The sequence below is a fragment of the Triticum aestivum genome, chromosome 3A (genome assembly GCF_018294505.1).
Source record: "Triticum aestivum cultivar Chinese Spring chromosome 3A, IWGSC CS RefSeq v2.1, whole genome shotgun sequence".
Taxonomy (NCBI): Eukaryota; Viridiplantae; Streptophyta; class Magnoliopsida; order Poales; family Poaceae; genus Triticum; species Triticum aestivum.
Window position 1 is genome coordinate 106,766,941 of NC_057800.1, and position 26,060 is coordinate 106,793,000.

At 40.9% G+C, this 26,060-nt stretch overlaps 2 protein-coding genes across 2 annotated transcripts; both read left to right on the top strand.

Annotated features, from left to right (window-relative positions):
* Positions 1–3,019: 3,019 nt before the first annotated feature.
* On the top strand, positions 3,020–5,036 carry LOC123058060 (FBD-associated F-box protein At4g10400). The gene is made up of 3 exons (XM_044480891.1): positions 3,020–4,013; positions 4,191–4,334; positions 4,453–5,036. Exons 1-3 carry the CDS (start codon positions 3,087–3,089, stop codon positions 4,846–4,848), a joined length of 1,467 nt encoding a protein of 488 aa, XP_044336826.1. The 5' UTR covers positions 3,020–3,086; the 3' UTR covers positions 4,849–5,036.
* Positions 5,037–6,017: 981 nt separating this feature from the next.
* Positions 6,018–7,019, top strand: LOC123060538 (MAPK kinase substrate protein At1g80180). Its single transcript, XM_044483297.1, has one exon. The coding sequence runs from the start codon at positions 6,087–6,089 to the stop codon at positions 6,414–6,416; it is 330 nt and encodes a 109-aa protein (XP_044339232.1). The 5' UTR covers positions 6,018–6,086; the 3' UTR covers positions 6,417–7,019.
* Positions 7,020–26,060: the final 19,041 nt, after the last annotated feature.

Genomic DNA, 26,060 nt, shown 5'->3' on the forward strand with positions numbered 1-26,060 from the left:
CTTTCTATTCTGGGAAAGGCTCTGGATCGGGACTCTTCTACACACGGGCCTTCGCAATTTCGTTCGAGCAAATGGGCTTTAGTGATAAAAAGGTTACTCAATGGGCCTTACGTTTTTCTCAAATAAATTCAAATGAAAGAGAAAACAGACCTTTACGGATATTCAAAATGGCCCCAAGGAGCATATGTTCCTGGGTGAAAAAAAGGTAAATTTCTCAATGTCAACAGAAATTGAAATCTATATGTTCGTGTCTGTGAATTTTGATGGAAAAAACACTAGTATTGTGAACCGTGCTAAGAAAAAGTCAACTAAGAAAAATAAATCCGACCTTTACGAATATTCAAAACGGCGCCAAGGAGCATATGTTCGCAGGTGAAAAGGTTAAATTATGAATGTAAAAAAATGAGAAAATATTGTCATGTATATGTTCATGTCCTTTTCCGTGTCTGATTTTTCATGAAAAAAACACAAGCGCAAATTGTACTAAGAAAAATAGTCTATTGGTCCTAAAAGAGCCCTTCTAGAGTACAATTTTTCTTTTGCCTAGATTACACACTTATTTGTTCACGAAACTACACAGGCAGATAAGAGACATGAACATGTGTGTTGTAGAAAACAATCTTTTTTACAGTTACACTATTCATCCTGGAGCCAAAATGTTTTCCCCTTCGATACCGTTTGTGAATGGAGTGAAGTAACTACAGTACATTTGTAGCACAATTAAATCTATTATTAAACAAAACACTTGCGCTTTTGCCACCACCACCCTCCCCCCCACCCCCCAACCCAAATCGTAACACCCTAACATGCTTCTCCATCCAACAAAGTTTCTTCCTCGGTTCCCATCGCGAATGCCAATGGCTTCGACAACCTCATGCCCCGAAATACGTTGTCGCGAGGTGTTCTCTTAGATCATCCACAAGTTTTAGAGGCAAGTTCTAAATTGGGATCCACCGCCCAAATGCTTGAAGTGGTGTTCATCACCCTAGCCAAATGGGCGCGAATATGTATAGATAAGCTCGGTATGTATGAATGTTCTTTCAATATTAGTTTGACCGTGCGCAGTGATACACCGATCATAACATCGATGTAGGACGCGCATGAGGCTTCCATCAGCTTGGTTGGGGGTCCCCACGTATGGTATTAGCAATATCAAAGGGGTTTCATTACCATCAAGCAAATGGGACATAACTAATCCAACTATCAATATAATTTTCTCTCGAAAATAGTCTTTTGTGCATAAAAATAGTTTAGACCAGTATAATGCATGTATGAGTTGAACATGATCGAAGTGAGTGTTTACCAGGCTCAACAAGGTCTTCAATGTCCTCAGGTCAATTCTTTAACATCCTCAAATCCTTTAGAATGTTCGTTTTTCTACTCGCTAGAAAAAATTAAAACAACACATAATAAATAAACATTGCATACGAGGACTCCTAAAATTATAAAATTAGTATCATCGAAAACAGGGTTAGATGGACTTAGGAAAATGAATTAATGAATTAATGCATTTGGAGTTGTGGATATTCAATTATGATTTTCCAAAGTTTTTCTGAATTATGAAAAATGAAAAGGGTATTGTTCATATGGGCCGAACTGGCGTCCCAAACTACGGAACATGCTGGGGGGACTAACGTTAAAAGCGCGAGATAGAAATACGTCTTTAGTCAACAAACGGGTATATGTCTATAACAGAAAAGCTATTATGCTTTGCTTTTCCTTAAGGACAAACGTATTCACGACTTGACATGTTATAACACGCTGACAGGTGGAGCCTACCTATCGAATCAGAGAGAGAGAGAGAGAGAGAGAGAGAGAGAGATGGGAAACAGGAAACAGGGAAGGTGGCAACGATGAGGCTCACCGACGGTGGAGTAGCGGGCGGTAGGGTTGGGAGAGGCCCTCCTCTTCGCCTTCCCGGCCTTACGGTGATGAGGATTCATAGACAATCATCAAAATGCATCGAACACTTCTTTTAATTACATGAATATTTTGGCCAATATGTGTCGAACAATTTTCTAAATGACATGAAGATTTTTCCAAAGAATATGCCAAACACTTTTTGTAACTACATTAAGATTTATAATTGCATAAACATTTTTAAAATGTATTGGACACTTTTCAAATTACATGAACTTTCTTGAATGATTGCACCACCCTTTTAAATACATGATTTTATCTTTCAAACACTTCTTAATTGCATAATTACTTTTCTAATTGCTTCTTTTTAATGCCTTGATTTTTTCAACTACATACAATTTTTAAAATGGTCCGGACCCTTTCTCTAATTACATGAATGTATTTTCAAAGATGTTTCAAACATCTTTTTCATCCATATGAATAATTTTATAATTTATTAAGTAATTTTTAAAATACATGAACAATTTGGAATTACATGATTTCTTAAATGGTTGGAACACTTTTTTGAATGGCATGAACATTTTAAAAAAACTTGTTGATCATTATTTTAATTACATGAGTGTTTTTATAATTGCATAAAGAATGAACCAAATATTAATTTAAGTACATTAACTTGTTTTAAAAAATGTAGCAAACACTTTTTTAATTCAATCAGTTTTTAATAATTACTTAAACATTTTGAAATTCATCAAACAGTTCTAAAGTTACAAAACTTTTTCAAATAGTTTGAACACTTTTTAAATTACATGAATTAATGTTTCAAACTTTTTTTGCAATAATGTTTCAAAAACCTTTTTAATTACATGAATATTTTTGTAATTGCATAAACACTTTGTACATTAAATTATTTCCATTAAATGATCTGAATATTGTTTTAAAATTACATGAAACCCAGCATGCTCGGCAAGAACATTCTTTTTGTAAAATGACGGCAAGAACATTTCATCTTCTTTTGCTTTCTTTTTTTGAGGGGGTCTTCTGCTTTTTTTTAGATGAGCAAGAACACTCCATCTCGGTGGACCGGCCACGAATGCAGCTTCATGGGCCGCTGGGCAACCAGCTTTCCGAGATTTGGTAGGCCCAAGGTTTCTTACTCCTCCACCAGCCACCTCCACACCGGAGCTCCCCCTCCATTCCGGCCAAAACCCTCGCCTCCGGTCGCCGCCATGGCCGCGAGCGTCGAGCAAGTCCTTGGGTGGTTCCCCGGCATCGAAGCCATCACCAGAATCAGGGTCGCCTCCCTCTCCGCCGTCCCGGGCTACGCCGGCGAGGACCGCATCAGCGCCCTCCAAGACCACCTCCTCCGCGACATCGTGTCCCGCCTCCCCGTCAAGGACGCCGCCCGCACGGCCGCGCTAGCCTCCCGCTGGCGCCACCTCTGGCGCTCCACGCCGCTCGTCATGTACGACGCCCACCTCCTCCCGGCCGGCGACCCCGCGCGCGTCGCCGCCGTCGCCCGCATCCTCGCCGACCACCCGGGCCCCTTCCGCACCATCAGCATCACCTGCTGCAATTTCGCGTCGCACGAGCGCGAGCTCGCCGAGTGGCCGCGCCTCCTCGCCGCCAAGGGCGTCCAGGACCTCGTCCTCGTCAACAAGCCCGCCGACGACGAACGCCTCCCCGTCGTCCCCGCCGACATCCTCCGCTGCGCCTCGCTCCGGCGCCTCTTCATGGGGTTCTGGACGTTCCCGGACACCGGCGTCAGCCCACCCGGTGGAGGCGCAGACGGATTTCCACACCTCCGGGAACTCACCTTGTTCGGCACCGACGACATGCTCGGCGGCGACCTCGACCGCTTGCTCGCTTCCAGCCCCGTTCTCGACACCCTCGCGCTCGTCCTCAGCCCAACCTGCGAGCGCGTCCACCTCCGCAGCCAAAGCCTCAAGTGCGTGCTCCTCTGGGAGTACTTCCTGAAGGAGGTCCTCGTCATGGACGCCCCGCTCCTGGAGCGGCTCATTCTGTGGAAAACCATTGATGGTGAGGACGAACCGGTGGCTGTGAGGGTCAGCATTGCTGACGCGCCCAAGCTGCGGGTGCTGGGTTACTTGGAGCCGAGAATTCACCAGCTGCAGATTGGCGAGAATGTCATCAAGGTACTACCTTTCAATGCATCTCACTTTCAGTAATGGCATTCCATATTCCAATCTGTATCCACATTTTAAGATAATAGAAGGAGCATGGCCTCTTCATTATGCGTGAATCTTGTATGTGATCATTGTACCAACGGAATGAAGTATGATCTCTCTTTCTCTTGGTGCATTGCATTGCAGCCTGATACAATGGTGAGCCCAAGCACCGTGTTTCCAAGCGTCAAGACATTGGCCTTGAAGGTGAACTTTGGTGTCTTTGAGGAGGTCAAGATGCTGGCCAGCGTCCTCAGATGCTTTCCTGAAGTTGACAGGCTGCACATCGAGGTGACTTCTTCGTATCCTCCTGCACTGCACATTCCTTCAGTCAGCCGTTCAGCATTCATATAACAGATTATCTATCACTGAGGTGATTAAACTACTGTCCATTTTTACCATTTTGCAGTCTGTCACGGCCGATGAACCCACTGGAATGCACCATGCCGAGTTCTGGCAAGAGGTCCATCCTATCGAATGTGTGAAGTCACATGTCAAGAAGGTGGTTATCCATGAATTCCGCGGAAAACAAGGCGAAAACGAATTCCTCAAGTTTGTTAGCAGCAGTGCAGAGAAGCTGCGGTCTTTGCTTGTTGTGATTACCCAAGAAATGTTTGCGTCGGCATGGGATTTCTCAATTTCATTGCCAAATGAGGTGAATGAGGTGATTGTCAAAGCAGGGGCTCTGACGCGTGGAGCATGGGCCTGCGAGGACTGTCAACTGGTGGTGGCGGGTCCTAAAGTGGTGGATGGTTGGAACTTCCGCAGAGCGTTTGATCCCTGTGTTAAGGACCCTTTCCGCTGATGCACTTGAAGAAGCAGAGCACTCCTTCAGGTACCATGAACAGCTGCAAGTGTTCAAGTTAGCTGAAACTGATGTTTAATTTGACATGTTATGCACTGTGTGTTATCAACATTGATCTGCCTTTGATGCTGATAGAAGTAAAAGACATGCAGTTAGTTACATCTTGAGAATTTATATTGCTTTTACTATCCTAGTATCATTTTTCTTTGTAGTGCTCCTTTTTCTGTTTCATCCAGCACTGGCTAGGCAGCATTCCATGGCTTGCAGATATCATATATGTGCCGATCACCTCTGCCAATTCAACCCAGAGTATACAATGCTCTAGACAGGTTGATGAATTAGCCCCTGGATCATGGTTAGGTCCACTGTGCTGCTGGCTGAGTTTTAGTTTTCTTGGTTGCTCCATAGGCTTGTAATACATGCCTTGACTATTTTCTCTAGTGTTTGGCAAGCAAAACTATCATGGATGTTTGTTTAAGCTTATTCTGTGTGATCAGGAGGACTTGATCGGGGCTTGTTAGGGTAGGTACGAATCAATTGGTTTGATGTGCTGATGATGCTAGCGATGAGCAGTAGCAGCATATATTCGCCTCAGAAAAGAAGTTGCAGCAGTACATAACACTTGTCTAGACCTTGACCTTGAGGACCATTTTCTGAAGAAGAAAAAACAAGTTGGGGAGATGCCTGTGACGGTCATATTTTCACTCAATAAATTACACACATCAGTACTGTCCAAATTTTTGTTGAACAATCACCGGGGGGTGGGGGGGAGGCCTGCGTTACATCAGAGAGTACAATGAGAGGAGAGGAATAGGTGCCAAGACATGGCGGCGTCCCTACTAACAGGGTCTTTGAACCTAAAGATCGAAAGCATGAAATCAGAGATTACATTCTGTAAGGTATCTGCAGCTGAGCGAGTCGCAGTAGTGTTCTAGTTTAAATTCTACCGATGTTGTAAATAGTTCAGTCAAATATTTTTGCCTCAATGATTGCTTCATGCCAACTCAGTGTGCAGCCACGCCTTCCAAGCATCCTAATCCTCACCAGTATCTGTGTATGTGCCTGTCACCATCGTCTGACCCTTATCCCAACAATTTGCTGCATTTTCCAACCTGTGGATATGCATGCCATTTAGCCTGTGACATATCTATCACTTTCCTGCCCCCTTAGCCCTCATTGCACATCCATAAAACCCACCTAGATACAAACCCAGAAGAAGGGCAGGGAATATTACATCCATGGCTGGGCTGCAGAGGTCTTCACGGACATTCAGGAGGTCAGGATCATCAGGCATGGTCTGGGGCGAGAGGCTCATGTCGGATGAGCATAGCCAGTGGACCTCGGGGGAACCAGAGTTCAGGGAGCTACGGCACTCCCGCAGCGTTGGGTCCGTCGGGGCGCAGCGCAGGCGCAACGATGGCACCGAGCGTGGCGGCCAGGCGTTCCGGACACGGCGTGTAGCCCCGGCCATGGATCCAGCGTCGCCCAAGGTTCCTGGCTGCATCTTCTGTGGGATTTTCAGGAAGACAGCACCTTCACAGCCATCTAAGGCCAGAAGGTACCACTAGAGTGATCTGTGTATTCATCGACCGTATGTGTGACTGGGTTACCTGGTTCTGGAGCTTGTGAAGTTCAGGTCCATTGAGTATATACATGCTACTCCCTCCGTTCCATATTAAGTGTCACTGATTTAGTACAACACTTGATTCTTCAGCTGCCCACCTCTGTGCTTGTATCTGTACCTGGTATCCCCAGTTTTATTTTCTGCTCTTTAGTTGTAATTTCCTGGCTGGTTGATGGCTTTGTTAATTCAAAGCCGGGCTCTGTCTCAAGCCTTCGTTCTAAAATAGTACAACACTTGATATGGAATTGAGGGAGTAGTACTCAGTGATACGCTCGTATAGTTGCATGCAGTTTGGATAAGTTTGAGCATATCTGTTTATTAAGGTGTTATGCATATTTTTGCTGATTTCTCTACCACTTGATAGTTTGCTGATGCAACTGCTTTCTTGAGTGACCGCCTCGTCTAGCTTTGTGCGCATGATAGAAATTGTGCATGTCGGCTGCAGCACATATCTTGTATAAGCCACTGTACATGAACATGATGTTTTCATTTGGTTCTGTATCTGGATCGTCTAAAGGTGACTATATTTGTAAATGTTGTCCGTGTATTTGTCTTGTTTGGAGGTCACTATATCCGTATGGTGCACATCCATGAGCCAATGTATGAATCGACCTACATTTGCGATGTGAGGAGGTATTCCATGAATTTGATTGGTTCTTATTATGTCTCTTGAAATGTTTTTATCTCTTCCATATGATCAATTAACCGAATTTTCATCTCATAAATTTCAACTGATTTTTTTCCTGAACTGTCTGCACTTTTTTTCGGCTGGGCAAGCTCTGTGCTGCTTGAGATGGGATTCTAGGTTGAGAATTGTTACCAAAGAGAGGTCGTTGAGAATTTGAGTGCTGTGAACACTGATTACGTAGGTAAAGTGGGCCTAATTGTTGATTATGAAGGAGGAAAGGCGATGCATAGACTGCGAGTAGGTTTAGCGGTTCTGGTGGTTTGCCTAAACAGTGATTGAAATGAGCAATTATGATCCATACCTAAGTACTTCCTCCGTACGAAAAAGCTTGTCCCTCAAATGGATATATCTAGCACTAACTTGATGCTAGATACATCCATCCGAGGGACAAGCTTTTCCGGGACGGAGGGAGTACAAATCTGGAGGTTATTTCCCTATTTTGTATAGATTGAATGCCGTGTGTACTGAATGCACCCCACCCTCTGATATTGATGCCTTTTCAAATTTGGTGCTCTTCTATTCCAAGTTCAGAAGTTTGTTATGGATGCTTTAGCAGCCTGCTATAGTGCTAATTCTTGTGGCTTGCATGGCTGATGGAGATGTAGACAAAACGTCAGTATTTGCTTAATTCTTTATTGCTTCCTCCGTCTCAAAATAAGTGTCTTAACTTTGTACGTATTAACTTTGACGGAGTATGACAATCTTGCTATAGTCATGCTGGTGGTCCAAAATATGGTTCGGTTGGCCAGCGGCTTAACCTGGGAAAATCCTGAAAGTCATGCTGGTAATTCTGGGCCCTAGGCGGGATTTGACGTCAATCAGTAGAGTATGTGCCCATAATTGAGGGACAAGACTGGTATGTGCACTAATAAAGCTTATCCATGAGTGGTATCCGGGTGGACAAGTTGACCTGATGCACTTCACATTTGGTTGGAGTGATGTGGCTTGTTACGTGTAGTACTCATTTGCTTTTAGCACGAAGCTGTATGGCCATCTCCAGGTTCAGGTTTCTAGAAGTAGTACTGAAACTTCAGATAATCCTAGAATTATGGCAGCCTTATGGTAACGAGGTCATCATAGGTTGAAAAAGAAAAGAGAGAGGATATCCTCAGTGTCTTGTCTTTACAGTTGCTGATTAGCAAGCACTTAGCTGGGACGTCCATGTATTAAATGGAAGAAACAAAATTTGCATGTTGGACGAAGATGAGAGCAAGGACTAGTTGAACGTGTTATAATTGCTTTGCTTTTGTGTAGGTTCCTGTCACTATCCTTTGACCTTCATGCCACCCCACCCCTAGAGCTTTCTGGCAGTTACTGTCGTCTACATTCTCAGCTAGCTAGTCGCATGAAAAGACAAGCACTTGCTTTACCTACACCCATCCCAACTTTTCGTTTGCCTAAGTTTTATGTTCCTAACTGTTTTGATTCAATTGCTAGTAGAAATTGTGCCCATTTAGGCCTCTACTAGTAAGAGTTTTCGTCGTGTATGCTTGCACAGGTGTGCAGCCGTGGTTTTAGTTTACCACAGATGGTCGGTTTGTTACATGGGAAACGATTTCCGTCAGCCGGCTGATAATCACGCTACGTCCGCGGCCTCCGCTGCGTGCCACGCATCCTCAGCATAAAGGCAAGTGCAGGCACCTATTTTAACAACAACGGTGTTGTTGCAAATCTTGACGGCGAACAACTACTGTGATGCGACGCGGCTTCGTTTCGTAGAAATAATCATGCAACAAGTCTTCGGTTGCAAAAGAAGCGCAACAAAACGGTTGTTGCAGAAAAAATCTAAAAAAAATATAAGCAACAAAATGTCTGTTGCAATTTTTTTTGCAGCAAGACATATATTGCAAAAAGTTCTGCAATAAGATGTCTGTTGCAAGAATTTTTCGCAACAAGGCATGTGTTGCAATGGTGGATGATAACATCGGCCGCTGGATGCGTCAAATCTGACGGCTCGTGCCCGGCTGATCTTTTAAAAACATCAGCTGGTGGACGTGTAGCGCGACCCTTGTTACATTCAATTTGATGATTTTCCATGATGATTACACTCTGAAGTGGGTTAAAGTTCAATGATCTTTCTAAGATAAGAGAACGTTTACAAAATGGAAGCATTGCGAATATACAAAGTCATTTATGTATATTTTGCTCTTATTTAGGATTTGATATGTTTGAGTAATTTCTGTATCCAAGCGACGACTAGGGTTCCGCCATGCCGCCAACCCCTACCTTCCGCATATGCTTTCAGATACTCTGCTTCTCGGGACAGGGCTACCGACACTGAGGCGGCGGCCTCAGTCGGAGAGGGTGGCCTACATCCGGAGGCGGGTGGTGTGCGCTGATGCTAGGGGTTGTTCCCCTCGGCTGGGTGGGAGCGAGGAAGCGGTGAGCATGGATCGCGGTATGGAGGGTGCCCCATCGTCCCCCGGCGCCAGACCTGAAGATGACGCCTTCGTCGTGTGCTACTTACTCCACCCAGTCAGGTCTGGCCAGATCTAATGGTTGGCTAGACGGGTGATACGTCCATTTTGCACTATGCTTTTATATCGATATTTATTGCATTATGGGCTGTTATTACACATTATGTCACAATACTTATGCCTATTCTCTCTTATTTTACAAGGTTTACATAAAGAGGGAGAATGCCGGCAGCTGGGAATCTAGGCTGGAAAAGGAGCAAATATTAGAGACCTATTCTGCACAGCTCCAAAAGTCCTGAAACATCGTGGAAGTCATTTTCAGAATATATAAAAAATACTGAGCGCAAGAAATTCCGGAGGGGGGCCACACCCTGCCCACGAGGGTGGGGGGCGCGCCCTACCCCCTGGGTGTGCCCCCTGCCTCGTGGGCCCCCTGGTGGCCCTCCGATGTCCATCTTCTGCTGTATGGAGTCTTTCGATGAGGAAAAAATCATAAGCCAGCTTTCGGGACGAGACTCCGCCGCCACGAGGTGGAACTTTGGCGGAACCAATCTAGGGCTCTGGCGAAGCTGTTCTGCTGGGAAAACTTCCCTCCGCGAGGGGAAAATCAACGCCATCGTCATCACCAACGATCCTCTCATTGGGAGGGGGTCAATCTCCATCAACATCTTCACCAGCACCATCTCCTCTCAAACCCTAGTTCATCTCTTGTATCCAATTCTTATCTCCAAGTCTGGGATTGGTACATGTGGGTTGCTAGTAGTGTTAATTACTCCTTGTAGTTGATGCTAGTTGGTTTATTTGGTGGAAGATCATATGCTCAGATCCTATATGCATACTAATACCCCTCTGATTATGAACATGAATATGCTTTCTGAGTAGTTACGTTTGTTCCTGAGGACATGGGAGAAGTCTTGCTATTAGTATTCATGTGAATTTGGTATTCGTTCGATATTTTGATGAGATGTATGTTGTCTCTCCTCTAGTGGTGTTATGTGAACGTCGACTACATGACACTTCACCATTATTTAAGCCTGGAGGGAGGCATTGGGAAGTAATAAGTAGATGATGGGTTGCTAGAGTGACAGAAGCTTAAACCCTAGTTTATGCGTTGCTTCGTAAGGGGCTGATTTGGATCCATATGTTTCATGCTATGGTTAGGTTTACCTTAATACTTCTTTTGTAGTTGCGGATGCTTGCAATAGGAGTTAATCATAAGTGGGATGCTTGTCCAAGTAAGGACAGCACCCAAGCACTGGTCCACCCACATATCAAATTATCAAAGTACCGAACGCGAATCATATGAATGTGATGAAAACTATCTTGACGATAATTCTCATGCGTCCTCGGGAGCGCTTTTCTCTATATAAGAATTTGTCTAGGCTTGTCCTTTGCTACAAAAAGGATTGGGCCACCTTGCTGCACTTTATTTACTTTTGTTACTTGTTGCTTGTTACAAATTATCTTATCACAAAACTATCTGTTACCTATAATTTCAGTGCTTGCAGAGAATACCTTGTTGAAAACCGCTTATCATTTCCTTCTGCTCCTCGTTGGGTTCGACACTCTTACTTATCGAAAGGACTACGATAGATCCCCTATACTTGTGGGTCATCAAAACTCTTTTCTGGCGCCGTTGCCGGGAGTGAAGCGCCTTTGGTAGGTGGAATTTGGTAAGGAAATTTTTATATAGTGTGCTGAAATTTACTGTCACTTGTTACTATGGAAAGTAATCCTTGAGGGGCTTGTTCGGGGTATCTTCACCCCGACCAGTAGAGCAAAGAGTTGCTCCTCAACCTATTGAACCTACTGAAAATGAAAATGTCTACTTTGAGATTCCTTTAGGTATGATAGAAAAACTGCTAGTTAATCATTTTGCAGGAGATGGAACAATGCATCCTGATGAGCACCTAATATATGTGGATGAAGTTTGTGGATTATTTAAGCTTGCAGGTGTGGCCGATGATGTTATTAAGAAGAAGTTCTTCCCTTTATCTTTGAAGGGAGATGCATTGACATGGTATAGGCTATGCGATGATATGGGATCATGGCACTACAAACGATTGAAATTGGAATTTTATCAGAAGTTTTATCCTATGCATCTTGTTCATCGTGATCGCAATTATATATATAATTTTTGGCCTCGCGAAGGAGAAAGCATCATTCAAGATTGGGGGAGGATTAAATCAATGTTATATTCATGCCCCAATCATGAGCTTCCAAGAGAAATAATTATTCAAAATTTATATGCTCGGCTTTCTGATAACAATCGCACCATGCTCGATACTTCTTGTGCTGGCTCTTTTATGATGAAGACTATTGAATTCAAATGGGATTTATTGGAAAGAATTAAATGCAACTCTGAAGATTGGGACCTCGACGAAGGTAAGAAGTCAGGTATGACACCTAAGTTTGATTGTGTTAAATCTTTTATGGATACCGATGTTTTCCGTAAATTTAGCACTAAATATGGACTTGACTCTGAAATAATAGCTTCTTTCTGTGAATCTTTTACTACTCATGTTGATCTCCCTAGGGAGAAGTGGTTTAAATATCATCCTCCCATAGAAGTAAAAGTAGTGCACCTATTAAAGTTGAAGAAAAGACTGTCACTTATAATGATCCTATTGTTCCTACTGCTTATGTTGAGAAACCACCTTTTCCTGTTAGGATAAAAGATCATGCTAAAGCTTCAACTGTGGTTCATAAAAGCAATATTAGAACTTACACACCTCCTGAGCAAATTAAAGTTGAACCTAATATTGCTATTGTTAAAGATCTCTTGCCTGATAATATTGATGGACATGTTATTCATTTCTGTGATGAGACTGCTACAATTGCTAAACCTTGTGCTAAAGATAAACATAGACCCGTGGTAGGCATGCCTGTTATTTCTGTTTAAATAGGAGATCATTGTTATCATGGCTTATGTGATATGGGTGTCAGTGCTAGTGCTATACCCCATGACTTATACAAAGAAATTATGCATGATATTGCACCTGCTGAGATAGAAGATATTGATGTCAACTTGCCAATAGAGATACTATTTCACCAATTGGAATTGTTAGAGATGTTGAAGTCTTGTGTGGGAAAACTAAATATCCTACTGATTTTCTTGTTCTTGATTCCCCACAAGATAGCTTTTGTCCCATTATATTTGGTAGACCCTTCTTGAACACAGTTAATGCTAGGATAGATTGCAAAAAGGATGTCGTTACTATTGGTTTAGGTGATATGTCCCATGAGTTTAATTTCTCTAAATTTCGTAGACAACACCTGAAGAGGAATTGCCTAGTAAAGATGAAATTATTGGTCTTGCTTCTATTGTCGTGCCTCCTAGTGATCCTTTAGAACAATATTTGCTAGACCATGAAAATGACATGTTTATGAATGAAAGAAGGGAAATAGATGAAGTATTCTTTAAACAGGAACCCATCCTGAAACACAATTTGCCTGTCGAAATCCTAGGGGATCCTCCTCCACCCAAGGGTGATCCCGTGTTTGAACTCAAACCGTTACCTGATACTCTTAATATGCTTATCTTGATGAGAAAAGGATATATCCTCTTATTATTAGTGCTAACCTTTCAGAGCATGAAGAAGAGAGATTATTGAAAACTCTGAAGAAGCACCATGCTGTTATTGGATATACTCTCGATGATCTTAAGGGCATTAGTCCCACACTATGTCAACACAAAATAAATTTGGAGAAAGATGCCAAACCAGTTCGTGATCACCAACGACGGCTGAATCCTAAGATGAAAGAAGTGATAAGAAAGGAAATACTAAAGCTCCTTGAGGCAGGTATAATTTATCCCGTTGCTGATAGTCAGTGGGTAAGTGTTGTCCATTGTGTCCCTAAAAAGGGAGGTATTACTGTCATTCCTAATGACAAAGATGAATTGATTCCGCAAAGAATTATTACAGGTTATAGGATGGTAATTGATTTCCGCAAATTAAATAAGGCTACTGATGTCTACTACACAACCTTCTTCTTGTAGATGTTGTTGGGCCTCCAAGTGCAGAGGTTTGTAGGACAGTAGCAAATTTCCCTCAAGTGGATGACCTAAGGTTTATCAATCCGTAGGAGGCGTAGGATGAAGATGGTCTCTCTCAAGCAACCCTGCAACCAAATAACAAAGAGTCTCTTGTGTCCCCAACACACCCAATACAATGGTAAATTGTATAGGTGCACTAGTTCGGCGAAGAGATGGTGATACAAGTGCAATATGGATAGTAGAATATAGTTTTTGTAATCTGAAAATATAAAAACAGCAAGGTAGCAAGTGATAAAAGTGAGCATAAACGGTATTGCGATGCGTGGAAATAAGGTCTAGGGTTCATACTTTCCCTAGTGCAAGTTCCCTCAACAATAATAACATAGTTGGATCATATAACTATCCCTCAACATGCAACAAAGAGTCACTCCAAAGTCACTAATAGCGGAGAACAAACGAAGAGATTATGGTAGGGTACGAAACCACCTCAAAGTTATTCTTTCCAATCAATCCGTTGGGCTATTCCTATAAGTGTCACAAACAGCCCTAGAGTTCGTACTAGAATAACACCTTAAGACACAAATCAACCAAAACCCTAATGTCACCTAGATACTCCAATGTCACCTCAAGTATCCGTGGGTATGATTATATGATGTGCATCACACAATCTCAGATTCATCTATTCAACCAACACATAGAACCTCAAAAAGTGCCCCAAAGTTTCTACCGGATAATCACGACGAAAACGTGTGCCAACCCCTATGCATAGGTTCATGGGCGGAACCCGCAAGTTGATCACCAAAACATACATCAAGTGAATCACGTGATATCCCATTGTCACCACAGATATGCACGGCAAGACATACATCAAGTGTTCTCAAATCTTTAAAGACTCAATCCGATAAGATAACTTCGAAGGGGAAACTCAATCCATTACAAGAGAGTAGAGGGGGGAAGAAACATCATAGGATCCAAATATAATAGCACAGCTCGCGACACATCAAGATCGTATCACCTCAAGAACACGAGAGAGAGAGAGAGAGAGAGAGATCAAACACATAGCTACTGGTACATACCCTCAGCCCCGAGAGAGAACTACTCCCTCCTCGTCATGGAGAGCACCGGAATGATGAAGATGGCCACCGGAGAGGGATTCCCCCTCCGGCAGGGTGCCGGAACGGGTCTAGATTGGCTTTCGGTGGCTATGGAGGCTTCTGGCGGCGGAACTCCCGATCTATTGTGCTCCCCGGTAGTTTTAGGGTATATGGAGATATATAGGCAGAAGAAGTACGTCAGGGGGGCCACGAGGGGCCCACGAGGGTGGAGGGTGCGCCCTAGGGGGGTGGGCTCGCCCCCCTACCTCGTGGCTCCCTCGTTTCTTTCCTGACGTGCACTCCAAGTCTTCTGGGTTTCTTCTGGTCCAAAAATAACTTCCGTGAAGTTTCAGGTCAATTGGACTCCGTTTGATTTTCCTTTTCTGCGATACTCTAAAACAAGAAAAAACAGAAATGGGCACTGGGCTCTGGGTTAATAGGTTACTCCCAAAAATAATATAAAAGTGTATAATAAAGCCCATAAACATCCAAAATAGAAGATAATATAGCATGGAGCAATCAAAAAATTATAGATACACTGGAGACGTATCAGCATCCCCAAGCTTAACTCCTGCTCGTCCTCGAGTAGGTAAATGATAAAAATAGAATTTTTGACGCGGAGTGCTACTTGGCATAATTTTAATGTAATTCTTCTTAATTGTGGTATGAATATTCAGATCCGAAAGGTTCAAGACAAAAGTTTATATTGACATAAAAATAATAATACTTCAAGCATACTAACTAAGAAATTATGTCCTCTCAAAATAACATGGCCAAAGAAAGTTCATCCCTACAAAATCATATAGTTTAGTCATGCTCCATTTTCGTCACACAAGAATGCTCTCATCATGCACAACCCCGATGACAAGCCAAGCAATTGTTTCATACTTTAGTAATCTCAAACCTATAAACTTTCACGCAATATATAAGCATGAGCCATGGACATAGCACTATGGGTGGAATAGAATATGATGATGTGGGTTATGTGGAGAAGAAAAAAAGGAAGAAAGTCTCACATCAACGATGCTAATCAATGGGCTATGGAGATGCCCATCGATTGATGTCAATGCGAGGAGTAGGGATTGCCATGCAACAGATGCACTAGAGCTATAAATGTATGAAAGCTCAACAAAAGAAACTAAGTGGGTGTGCATCCAACTTGCTTGCTCACGAAGACCTAGGGCACTTGAGGAGGCCCATTGTTGGAATATACAAGCCAAGTTCTATAATGAAAAATTCCCACTAGTATATGAAAGTGACAAAACAAGAGACTCTCTATCATGAGGATTATGGTGCTACTTTGAAGCACAAGTGTGGCAAAGGATAGTAGCATTGTCCCTTCTCTCTTTTTCTCTCATTTTCTTGGGCCTTCTCTCTTTTTTATGGCCTTTCTCTCTTTTTTTGGGCCTTCTCTCTCTCTCTTTTTTTAATTCCTCACTTGGGACAATGCTCTAGAAAATGATGATCATCACACTTCTATTTATTTACAACTTAGTGATTACAACTCGATACTAGAACAAAGTATGACTCTATATGAATGCCTCCGGCGGTGTACCGGGATTGCGATGAATAAAGAGTGACATGTATGAAAAATTATGAACGGTGGCTTTGCCACAAATACGATGTCAACTATATGATCATGCAAAGCAATATGACAATGATGATGCGTGTCATAATAAACGGAACGGTGGAAAGTTGCATGGCAATATATCTCGGAATGGCTATGGAAATGCCATAATAGGTAGGTATGGTGGCTGTTTTGAGGAAGATATAAGGAGGTTTATGTGTGAAAGAGCGTATCATATCATGGGGTTTGGATGCACCGGCGAAGTTTGCACCAACTCTCAATGTGAGAAAGGGCAATGCACGGTACCGAAGAGGCTAGCAATGATGGAAGGGTGAGAGTGCGTATAATCCATGGACTCGACATTAGTCATAAAGAACTCACATACTTATTGCAAAAATCTACAAGTCATCAAAAACCTCGGCACTACGCGCATGCTCCTAGGGGGATAGATTGGTAGGAAAAGACCATCGCTCGTCCCCGACCGTCACTCATAAGGAAGACAATCAAAGAACACCCCATGTTTCAAATTTGTTACACAAAGTTTACCATACATGCATGCTACGGGACTTGCAAACTTCAACACAAGTATTTCTCAATTTCACAACTACTCAACTAGCACGACTTTGATATTATTACCTCCATATCTCAAAACAATCATCAAGCATCAAACTTCTCTTAGTATTCAAAACACTCATAGGAAAATTTTTACTAATCTTGAATACCTAGCATATTAGGATTATTTAAGCAAATTACCATGCTATTTAAGACTCTCAAAATAATATAAGTGAAGCATGAGAGTTCATCTATTTCTTCAAAATAAAACTACCACCATGCTCTAAAAGATATAAGTGAAGTACTAGAGCAAGCAACAAACTACTCTGAAAGATATAAGTGAAGATCAATGAGTAGTCGAATAATTATGTAACTATGTGAAGACTCTCTAACATTTAATAATTTAAGATCTTGGTATTTTATTCAAACAGCAAGCAAAACAAAAGAACATGACATTCTAAGAATAGCAAACATCATGTGAAGAAGCAAAAACTTAGGATCAACCGAAACTAACCGATAATTGTTGAAGAAGAAAGGTGGGATGCCAACCGGGGCATTCCCAAGCTTAGATGCTTGAGACTTCTTGAAATATTATCTTGGGATGCCTTGGGAATCCCCAAGCTTGAGCTTTTGTGTCTCCTTAATTCCTCTCATATCACGGTCTCCCTAAATCTCAAAAGCTTCATCCACACAAAACTCAACAAGGACTCGTGAGATAAGTTAGTATAAACCATTGCCAAAACCTTATCATTCTCTATTGTAGCAAATCACTAAAATTATTATTCAGCATTGCATACTAAATGCCTCTGCATATTTAATAGTCATATCCTCAAATAGAATCATTAAAGAAGCAAACATATGCAAACAATGCAAACATAACAGCAATCTGCCTAAACAGGACAGTCTGTAAAGAATGCAGCAACATCCATACTTCCCTAGCTCCAAAAATTATGAAAGAAAATTCCCACTGTAGTAAATTTATCAGATCTTAATATGCATAATGTTTCAACATTTTATCACATTCTGACTTTTCTAGGGAATTATTGCAACAACGGTAAACTTTCTGTTTTCAAACAGCAACATGAAGACTTGTAACATAGGCATAGTAAAGACTATCAATGCCACTTTTATTGGAATAAAAGATGCAAAACATTGTTCTAAATAACAGCAAGAAAATCCTAACAAATTAAATTGACGCTACAAGCAAAACACATATCATGTGGTGATTAAAAATATAGCTCCAAGTAAAGCTACCGATGGAAGTAGACGAAAGAGGGGATGTCTTCCGGGGCATCCCCAAGCTTAGGATCTTGGTTGTCCTTGAATATTGCCTTGGGGTGCCTTGGGCGTCCCCAAGCTTAGGCTCTTGCCACTCCTTATTCCATAGTCCATCGAATCTTTACCCAAAACTTGAAAACTTCACAACACAAAACTTAACAGAAAACTCGTAAGCTCCGTTAGTATAAGAAAGCAAATCACCATCATAAGGTACTGTAATGAACTCATTCTAAATTCATATCGGTGTATTATCTACTGTATTCCAACTTCTCTATGGTTCATACCCTCTGATACTACTCATGGATTCATCAAAATAAGCAAACAACACGATGAAAACAGAATCTGTCAAAAACAGAACTGTCTGTAGTAATCTGGATCAAACGTATACTTTTGGAACTCATAAAATTCTCAAATAAATTGGTGGACCTGATTAATTTGTCTATTAATCATATTCAAAAATAATTAACTCAATAGCACTCTCCAATAAAAACTGTCAGCAATTCTCGTGAGCACTAAAGTTTCTGTTTTTTTACAGCATGATCAACAGGACTTTCCCCAAGTCTTCCCAAAGGTTCTACTTGGCACAAACACTAATTAAAAGCATAAAACCATATCTAAACAGAGGCTAGATGAATTATTTATTACTAAACAGGAGCAAAAAGCAAGGAACAAAAATAAAGTTTGGTTGCCTCCCAACAAGCGCTATCGTTTAATGCCCCTAGCTAGGCATGATGATTTCAACGATGCTCACATAAAAGATAAGAATTGTGACACAAAGAGAGCATCATTAAGAATATGACTAACACATTTAAGTCTAACCCACTTCCTATGCATAGGGATTTTGTGAGCAAACAACTTGTGGGAACAAGAATCAACTTGTATAGGAAGGTAAAACAAACATAACTTCAAAATTTTAAGCACATAGAGAGGAAACTTGATATTATTGCAATTCCTACAAGCATATGTTCCTCCCTCATAATAATTTTCAGTAGCATCATGAATGAATTCAACAATATAACCAACACCTAAAGCATTCTTTTCATGATCTACAAGCATAGAAATTTTATTACTCTCCACACAAACAAAATTCTTCTCATGAATAATAGTGGGAGCAAACTCAAAATAATTATCATGTGAGGCATAATCCAATTGAAAACTAAAATCATGATGACAAGTTTCATGGATATCATTATTATTTATAGCATACAAGTCATCACAATAATCATCATAGATAGCAACTTTGTTCTCATAATCAATTGAAACCTCTTCCGAAATAGTGGAATCATTACTAAATAAAGTCATGACCTCTCCAAATTCACTTTCATCAATATAATCATCATAAATAAGAGGCATGCTTTCATCATAATAAATTTGCTCATCAAAACTTGGGGGACAAAAAATATCATCTTCATCAAACATAGCTTCCCCAAACGTGTGGCTTTGCATATCATTAGCATCATGGATATTCAAGTAATTTATACTAACAACATTGCAATCATGCTCATCATTCAAATATTTAGTGCCAAACATTCTAATGCATTCTTCTTCTAGCACTTGAGCACAATTATCGGAATCCTTATTCTCACGATAGATATTAAAAAGATAAAGCGTATGAGGAAAACTTAATTCCATTTTTTATTTTATTTTATAAACTAAACTAGTGATAAAACAAGAAACTAAAAGACTCGATTGCAAGATCTAAAGATATACCTTCAAGCACTCACCTCCCCGGCAACGGCGCCAGAAAAGAGCTTGATGTCTACTACACAACCTTCTTCTTGTAGACATTGTTGGGCCTCCAAGTGCAGAGGTTTGTAGGACAGTAGCAAATTTCCCTCAAGTGGATGACCTAAGGTTTATCAATCCATAGAAGGCGTAGGATAAAGATGGTCTCTCTCAAGCAACCCTGCAACCAAATAACAAAGAGTCTCTTGTGTCCCCAACACACCCAATACAATGGTAAATTGTATAGGTGCACTAGTTCGGCGAAGAGATGGTGATACAAGTGCAATATGGATAGTAGAATATAGTTTTTGTAATCTGAAAATATAAAAACAGTAAGGTAGCAAGTGATAAAAGTGAGCATAAACGGTATTGCAATGCGTGGAAATAAGGCCTAGGGTTCATACTTTCGCTAGTGCAAGTTCCCTCAACAATAATAACATAGTTGGATCATATAACTATCCCTCAATATGCAACAAAGAGTCACTCCAAAGTCACTAATAGCGGAGAACAAACGAAGAGATTATGGTAGGGTACGAAACCACCTCAAAGTTATTCTTTCCAATCAATCCGTTGGGCTATTTCTATAAGTGTCACAAACAGCCCTAGAGTTCGTACTAGAATAACACCTTAAGACACAAATCAACCAAAACCCTAATGTCACCTAGATACTCCAATGTCACCTAGATACTCCAATGTCACCTCAAGTATCCGTGGGTATGATTATATGATATGCATCACACAATCTCCGATTCATCTATTCAACCAACACATAGAACCTCAAAGAGTGCCCCAAAGTTTCTACCGGATAATCACGACGAAAACTTGTGCCAACCCCTATGCATAGGTTCATGGGCGGAACCCGCAAGTTGATCACCAAAACATACATCAAGTGAATCACGTGATATCCCATTGTCACCACAGATACGCACGTCAAGACATACATCAAGTGTTCTCGAATCTTTAAAGACTCAATCCCATAAGATAACTTCAAAGGGGAAACTCAATCCATTACAAGAGAGTAGAGGGGGGAAGAAACATCATAGGATCCAAATATAATAGCAAAGCTCGCGATACATCAAGATCGTATCACCTCAAGAACACGAGAGAGAGAGATTAAACACATAGCTACTGGTACATACCCTCAGCCCCGAGGGAGAACTACTCCCTCCTCGTCATGGAGAGCACCGGGATGATGAAGATGGCCACCGGAGAGGGATTCCCCCTTCGGCAGGGTGCCTAAATGGGTCTAGATTGGCTTTCAGTGTCTACGGAGGCTTCTGGCGGCGGAACTCCCGATCTATTGTGCACCCCGGTAGTTTTAGGGTATATGGAGATATATAGGCGGAAGAAGTACGTCAGGGGGGCCACGAGGGGCCCACGAGGGTGGAGGGCGCGCCCTAGGGGGGTGGGCACGCCCCCTACCTCGTGGCTCCCTCGTTTCTTTCTTGATGTGCACTCCAAGTCTTCTGGGTTTCTTCTGGTCCAAAATTAACTTCCGTGAAGTTTCAAGTCAATTGGACTCCGTTTGATTTTTCCTTTTCTGCGATACTCTAAAACAAGGAAAAAACAGAAACTGACACTGGGCTCTGGGTTAATTGGTTAGTCCAAAAAATAATATAAAAGTGTATAATAAAGCCCATAAACATCCAAAATAGAAGATAATGTAGCATGGAGCAGTCAAAAATTATAGATACATTGGAGACGTATCAGCTACTAAAAAAGATCATTACCCCTTACCTTTTATTGATCAAATGCTAGAAAGATTATCCAAACATACACATTTTTGCTTTCTAGATGGTTATTCTGGTTTCTCTCAAATACCTGTGTCAGCTGATGATCAATCTAAGACCACTTTTACTTGCCCGTTCAGTACTTTTGCTTATAGATGTATGCCTTTTGGTTTATGTAATGCACCTGCTACCTTCCAAAGATGCATGATGGCTATATTCTCTGACTTTTGTGAAAACATTTGTGAGGTTTTCATGGATGATTTCTTCGTCTATGGATCCTCTTTTGATGATTGCTTAAGCAACCTTGATCGAGTTTTGCAGAGATGTGAAGAAACTAACCTTGTCTTGAATTGGGAGAAGTGCCGCTTTATGGTTAATGAAGGTATTGCCTTGGGGCATAAAGTTTCTGAAAGAGGTATTGAAGTTGATAAAGCTAAGGTTGATGCTATTGAAAAGATGCCATGTCCCAAGGACATCAAAGGTATAAGAAGTTTCCTTGGTCACGCCGGTTTTTATAGGAGGTTCATTAAGGACTTCTCAGAAATTTCTCAGCCTCTGACTAATTTATTACAAAAAGATATACCATTTGTTTTTTGATGATGATCGTGTAGAAGCATTTGAAATACTTAAGAAAGCATTGATCTCCGCACCTATTGTTTAGCCACCTGATTGGAATTTACCCTTTGAAATTATGTGTGATGCTAGTGATTATGCTGTAGGTGTTGTTCTAGGGCAAAGAGTTGATAAGAAATTAAATGTTATTCAATATGCTAGTAAAACTCTAGACAATGCTCAGAGAAACTATGCCACTACTGAAAAAGAATTGTTAGCAGTTGTATTTGCTTGTGGTAAGTTCAGACCTTATATTGTTGATTCTAAAGTAACTATTCACATGGATCATGCTGCTATTAAATATCTTATGGAAAAGAAAGATACTAAACCTAGACTTATTAGATGGGTTCTCTTGCTACAAGAATTTGATTTGCATATTATTGATAGAAAGGGAGCTGAAAACCCCGTTGCAGACAACTTGTCTAGGCTAGAGAATGTTCTTGATGACCCACTACCTATTGATGATAGCTTTCCTGATGAACAATTAAATGTCATAAATGCTTCTCATGCTGCTCCATGGTATGCTGATTATGCTAATTACATTGTTGCTAAGTTTATACCACCTAGTTTCACATACCAGCAAAAGAAAAAGTTTTTCTATGATTTGAGACATTACTTTTGGGATGACCCACATCTTTATAAAGGAGTAGATGGTGTTATTAGACGTTGTGTACCTGAGCATGAACAGGAACAGATCCTACGCAAGTGTCACTCCGAAGCTTATGGAGGACACCACGCTGGAGATAGAACTGCACATAAGGTATTGCAATCCGGTTTTTATTGGCCTACTCTCTTCAAGGATGTCAGTAAGTTTGTTGTATTTTGTGATGAATGTCAAAGAATTGGTAATATTAGTAGACGTCAAGAAATGCCTATGAATTATTCACTTGTTATTGAACCATTTGATGTTTGGGGCTTTGATTATATGGGACCTTTTCCTGCCTCCAATGGATATACACATATTTTAGTTGTTGTTGATTACATTACTAAGTGGGTAGAAGCTATTCCAACTAGTAGTGCAGATCATAACACCTCTATTAAGATGCTTAAAGAAGTTATTTTTCCAAGGTTTGGAGCCCCTAAATATTTAATGACTGATGGTGGTTCACATTTTATTCATGGTGCTTTCCGTAAAATGCTTGCTAAGTATGATGTTAATCATAGAATTGCATCTTTGTATCACCCACAGTCTAGTGGTCAAGTAGAATTGAGTAATAGAGAGCTGAAATTAATTTTGCAAAAGACTGTTAATAGATCTAGAAAGAATTGGTCCAAGAAACTTGATGATGCATTATGGGCCTATAGAACTGCATATAAAAATCCTATGGGTATGTCTCCGTATAAAATGGTTTATGGAAAAGCATGTCACTTACCTCTCGAACTAGAACATAAGGCTTATTGGGCTATTAAAGAGCTCAACTATGATTTCAAACTTGCCGGTGAGAAGCGGTTATTTGACATTAGCTCACTTGATGAATGGAGAACCCAAGCCTATGAGAATGCCGAATTGTTTAAAGAAAAAGTTAAAAGATGGCATGACAAAAGAATACAAAGCGTGAGTTTAATATAGGTGGTTATGTATTGCTATTCAACTCTCGTTTAAGATTTTTTTTGCAGGAAAACTTCTCTCTAAATGGGAAGGTCCTTACGTTATCGAGGAGGTCTATCGTTTCGGTGCCATAAAAATCAACAACTTCGAAGGCACAAATCCGAAGGTGGTGAACGGTTAAAGAATTAAACATTATATCTCAGGTAATCCTATAAATGTTGAAACCAATGTTATTGAAACCGTAACCCCGGAGGAATACATAAGGGACACTTTCTGGAATGTTTCAGACTCCAAAAAGGAATAGGTATGTGGTACGGTAAGTACACCGACTCCAAAACAGTTCTAATGGCAATTTTCTTCCGTTTTGGAATATTTAGAAAAATATAAAAATAAGAAGAAGTATGGGAAGGGCACGAGGGATCCACGAGGGTGGAGGGTGCGCCCCCCTACCTCGTGGGCACCTGTGCGCTCTCCGGACTCCGTTTTCTTGCACGTTACATATTTTGGTCGGTAAAAATTCATTATATAATCTCCTGAAGGTTTTGACCCCTGTATCACGCAATTATCTCATGTCTTTGTTTTGAGCTGTCCTGCTGCAGAGTAGAGCAACATGTCGTCCCAGGATTCGGAAGGAGAAAGCTATGTGGCTGATTACCTTGCAGATCCTAAGGTCTATGGGGGTGTGGAGCGTTATGGTTGGACTACAGAAGAAGAAGAGGACTATGAACCCAAGGGAAGGGAGGAGAGGAGCTCAGAAGAAGAGGAAGTCCCATTACCTCAACCTGGGGACATGCATGAAAACAAGCAGGAACTATGCAAAAAGATACTGAGCCTGGAGTAGGAGATCGGTGACCTAAGGGACCAAAATTCTATCCTCAAGCGCAAATTAAGGAAGAAGCCCACGCCATCAACAAAACCATCACCTTCTTCACCAACAAAGAAGAACTGAGCATCGGGTATGGGCACTCCTCTTGGCAACTGCCAAGCTTGGGGGAGTGCCCCGGTATCGTATCACCATCACTTTTATCTTTACCGTTTTTCTTAGTTCAATCCTTTTGATAATATTTTGATCTAGTAGAATAAAAGTTCTTAGTATGATCTAGTTGTGAGTTTTGCTTTATGATCCTTCTACGTAATCGAGTTTGTGATCCATATATAATAAATATTAGTGTTGAGTCAAAGGGCTTGATTATTTTGCCATGATCTTGACTGAATAAAATAAAAGAGAAAGAATAAAAAGAAATAAAAGAGATCATATGGATCTTATGGGGAGTAATGAGCTCACATATAAAGAGTATGATGATTAAATGTTGTTGAGAGTTGACAAACATAGTTTTGGTCATCGCTGCAATTAATAAGAAGTAATAAAGAAAGAGAGGTCTTCACATATAAATATACTATCTTGGACATCTTTTATGATTGTGAGCACTCATTAAAATATGACATGCTAAAGAGGTGAAGTTGGACAAGGAAGATAACGTAATGGGTTATGTTTTCTTATATCTAAGATAAATTATATTGTCATGGATCATCCAACATGATTGAGCTTGCCTTTCCCCCTCATGCTAGCCAAATTCTTTGCACCAGGGTAGAGATACTACTTGTGCTTCCAAACACCCTTAAACCATGTTTGCCATGAGATTCCATCATACCTACCTATGGATTGAGTAAGATCCTCCAAGTAAGTTGTCATCGGTGCAAGCAATAAAAATTGCTCTCTAAATATGTATGACTTATTAGTGTGGGAGAAAATAAGCTTTATATGATCATGTGATATGGAAGAAATAAAAGCGACAAACTGCATAATAAAGGTCCATATCACAAGTGGCAATATAAAGTGACGTTCTTTCGCATTAAGATTTTGTGCATCCAACCACAAAAGCGCATGACAACCTCTGCTTCCCTCTGCGAAAGGCCTATCTTTTACTTTTATCTCCTACCTTGCATAAGAGTCATGGTGATCTTCACCCTTCCTTTTTAAATTTTATCTTTTGGCAAGCACAACATGTTGGAAAGATCCTGATATATATGGCTAATTGGATGTGAGCTTTCATGAACTATTATTGTTGACATTACCCTTGAGGTAAAATGCTGGGAGGCAAAACTATAAGCCCCTATCTTTATCTGTGTCCGATTAAAACTCCGTACCCATAAGTATTGCGTGAGTGTTAGCAATTGTGAAAGACTATATGATAGTTGAGTATGTGGACTTGCTAAAAAGCTCTTATATTGACTCTTTCCTATGTTATGATAAATTGCAATTGCTCCAATGACTGAGATTATAGTTTGTTAGTTTTCAATGAAGTTTATGATTCATACTTGAAATTGTGATTTAATTGTTACTCTAGCATAAGAGATCATATGACAAGAATTATATAA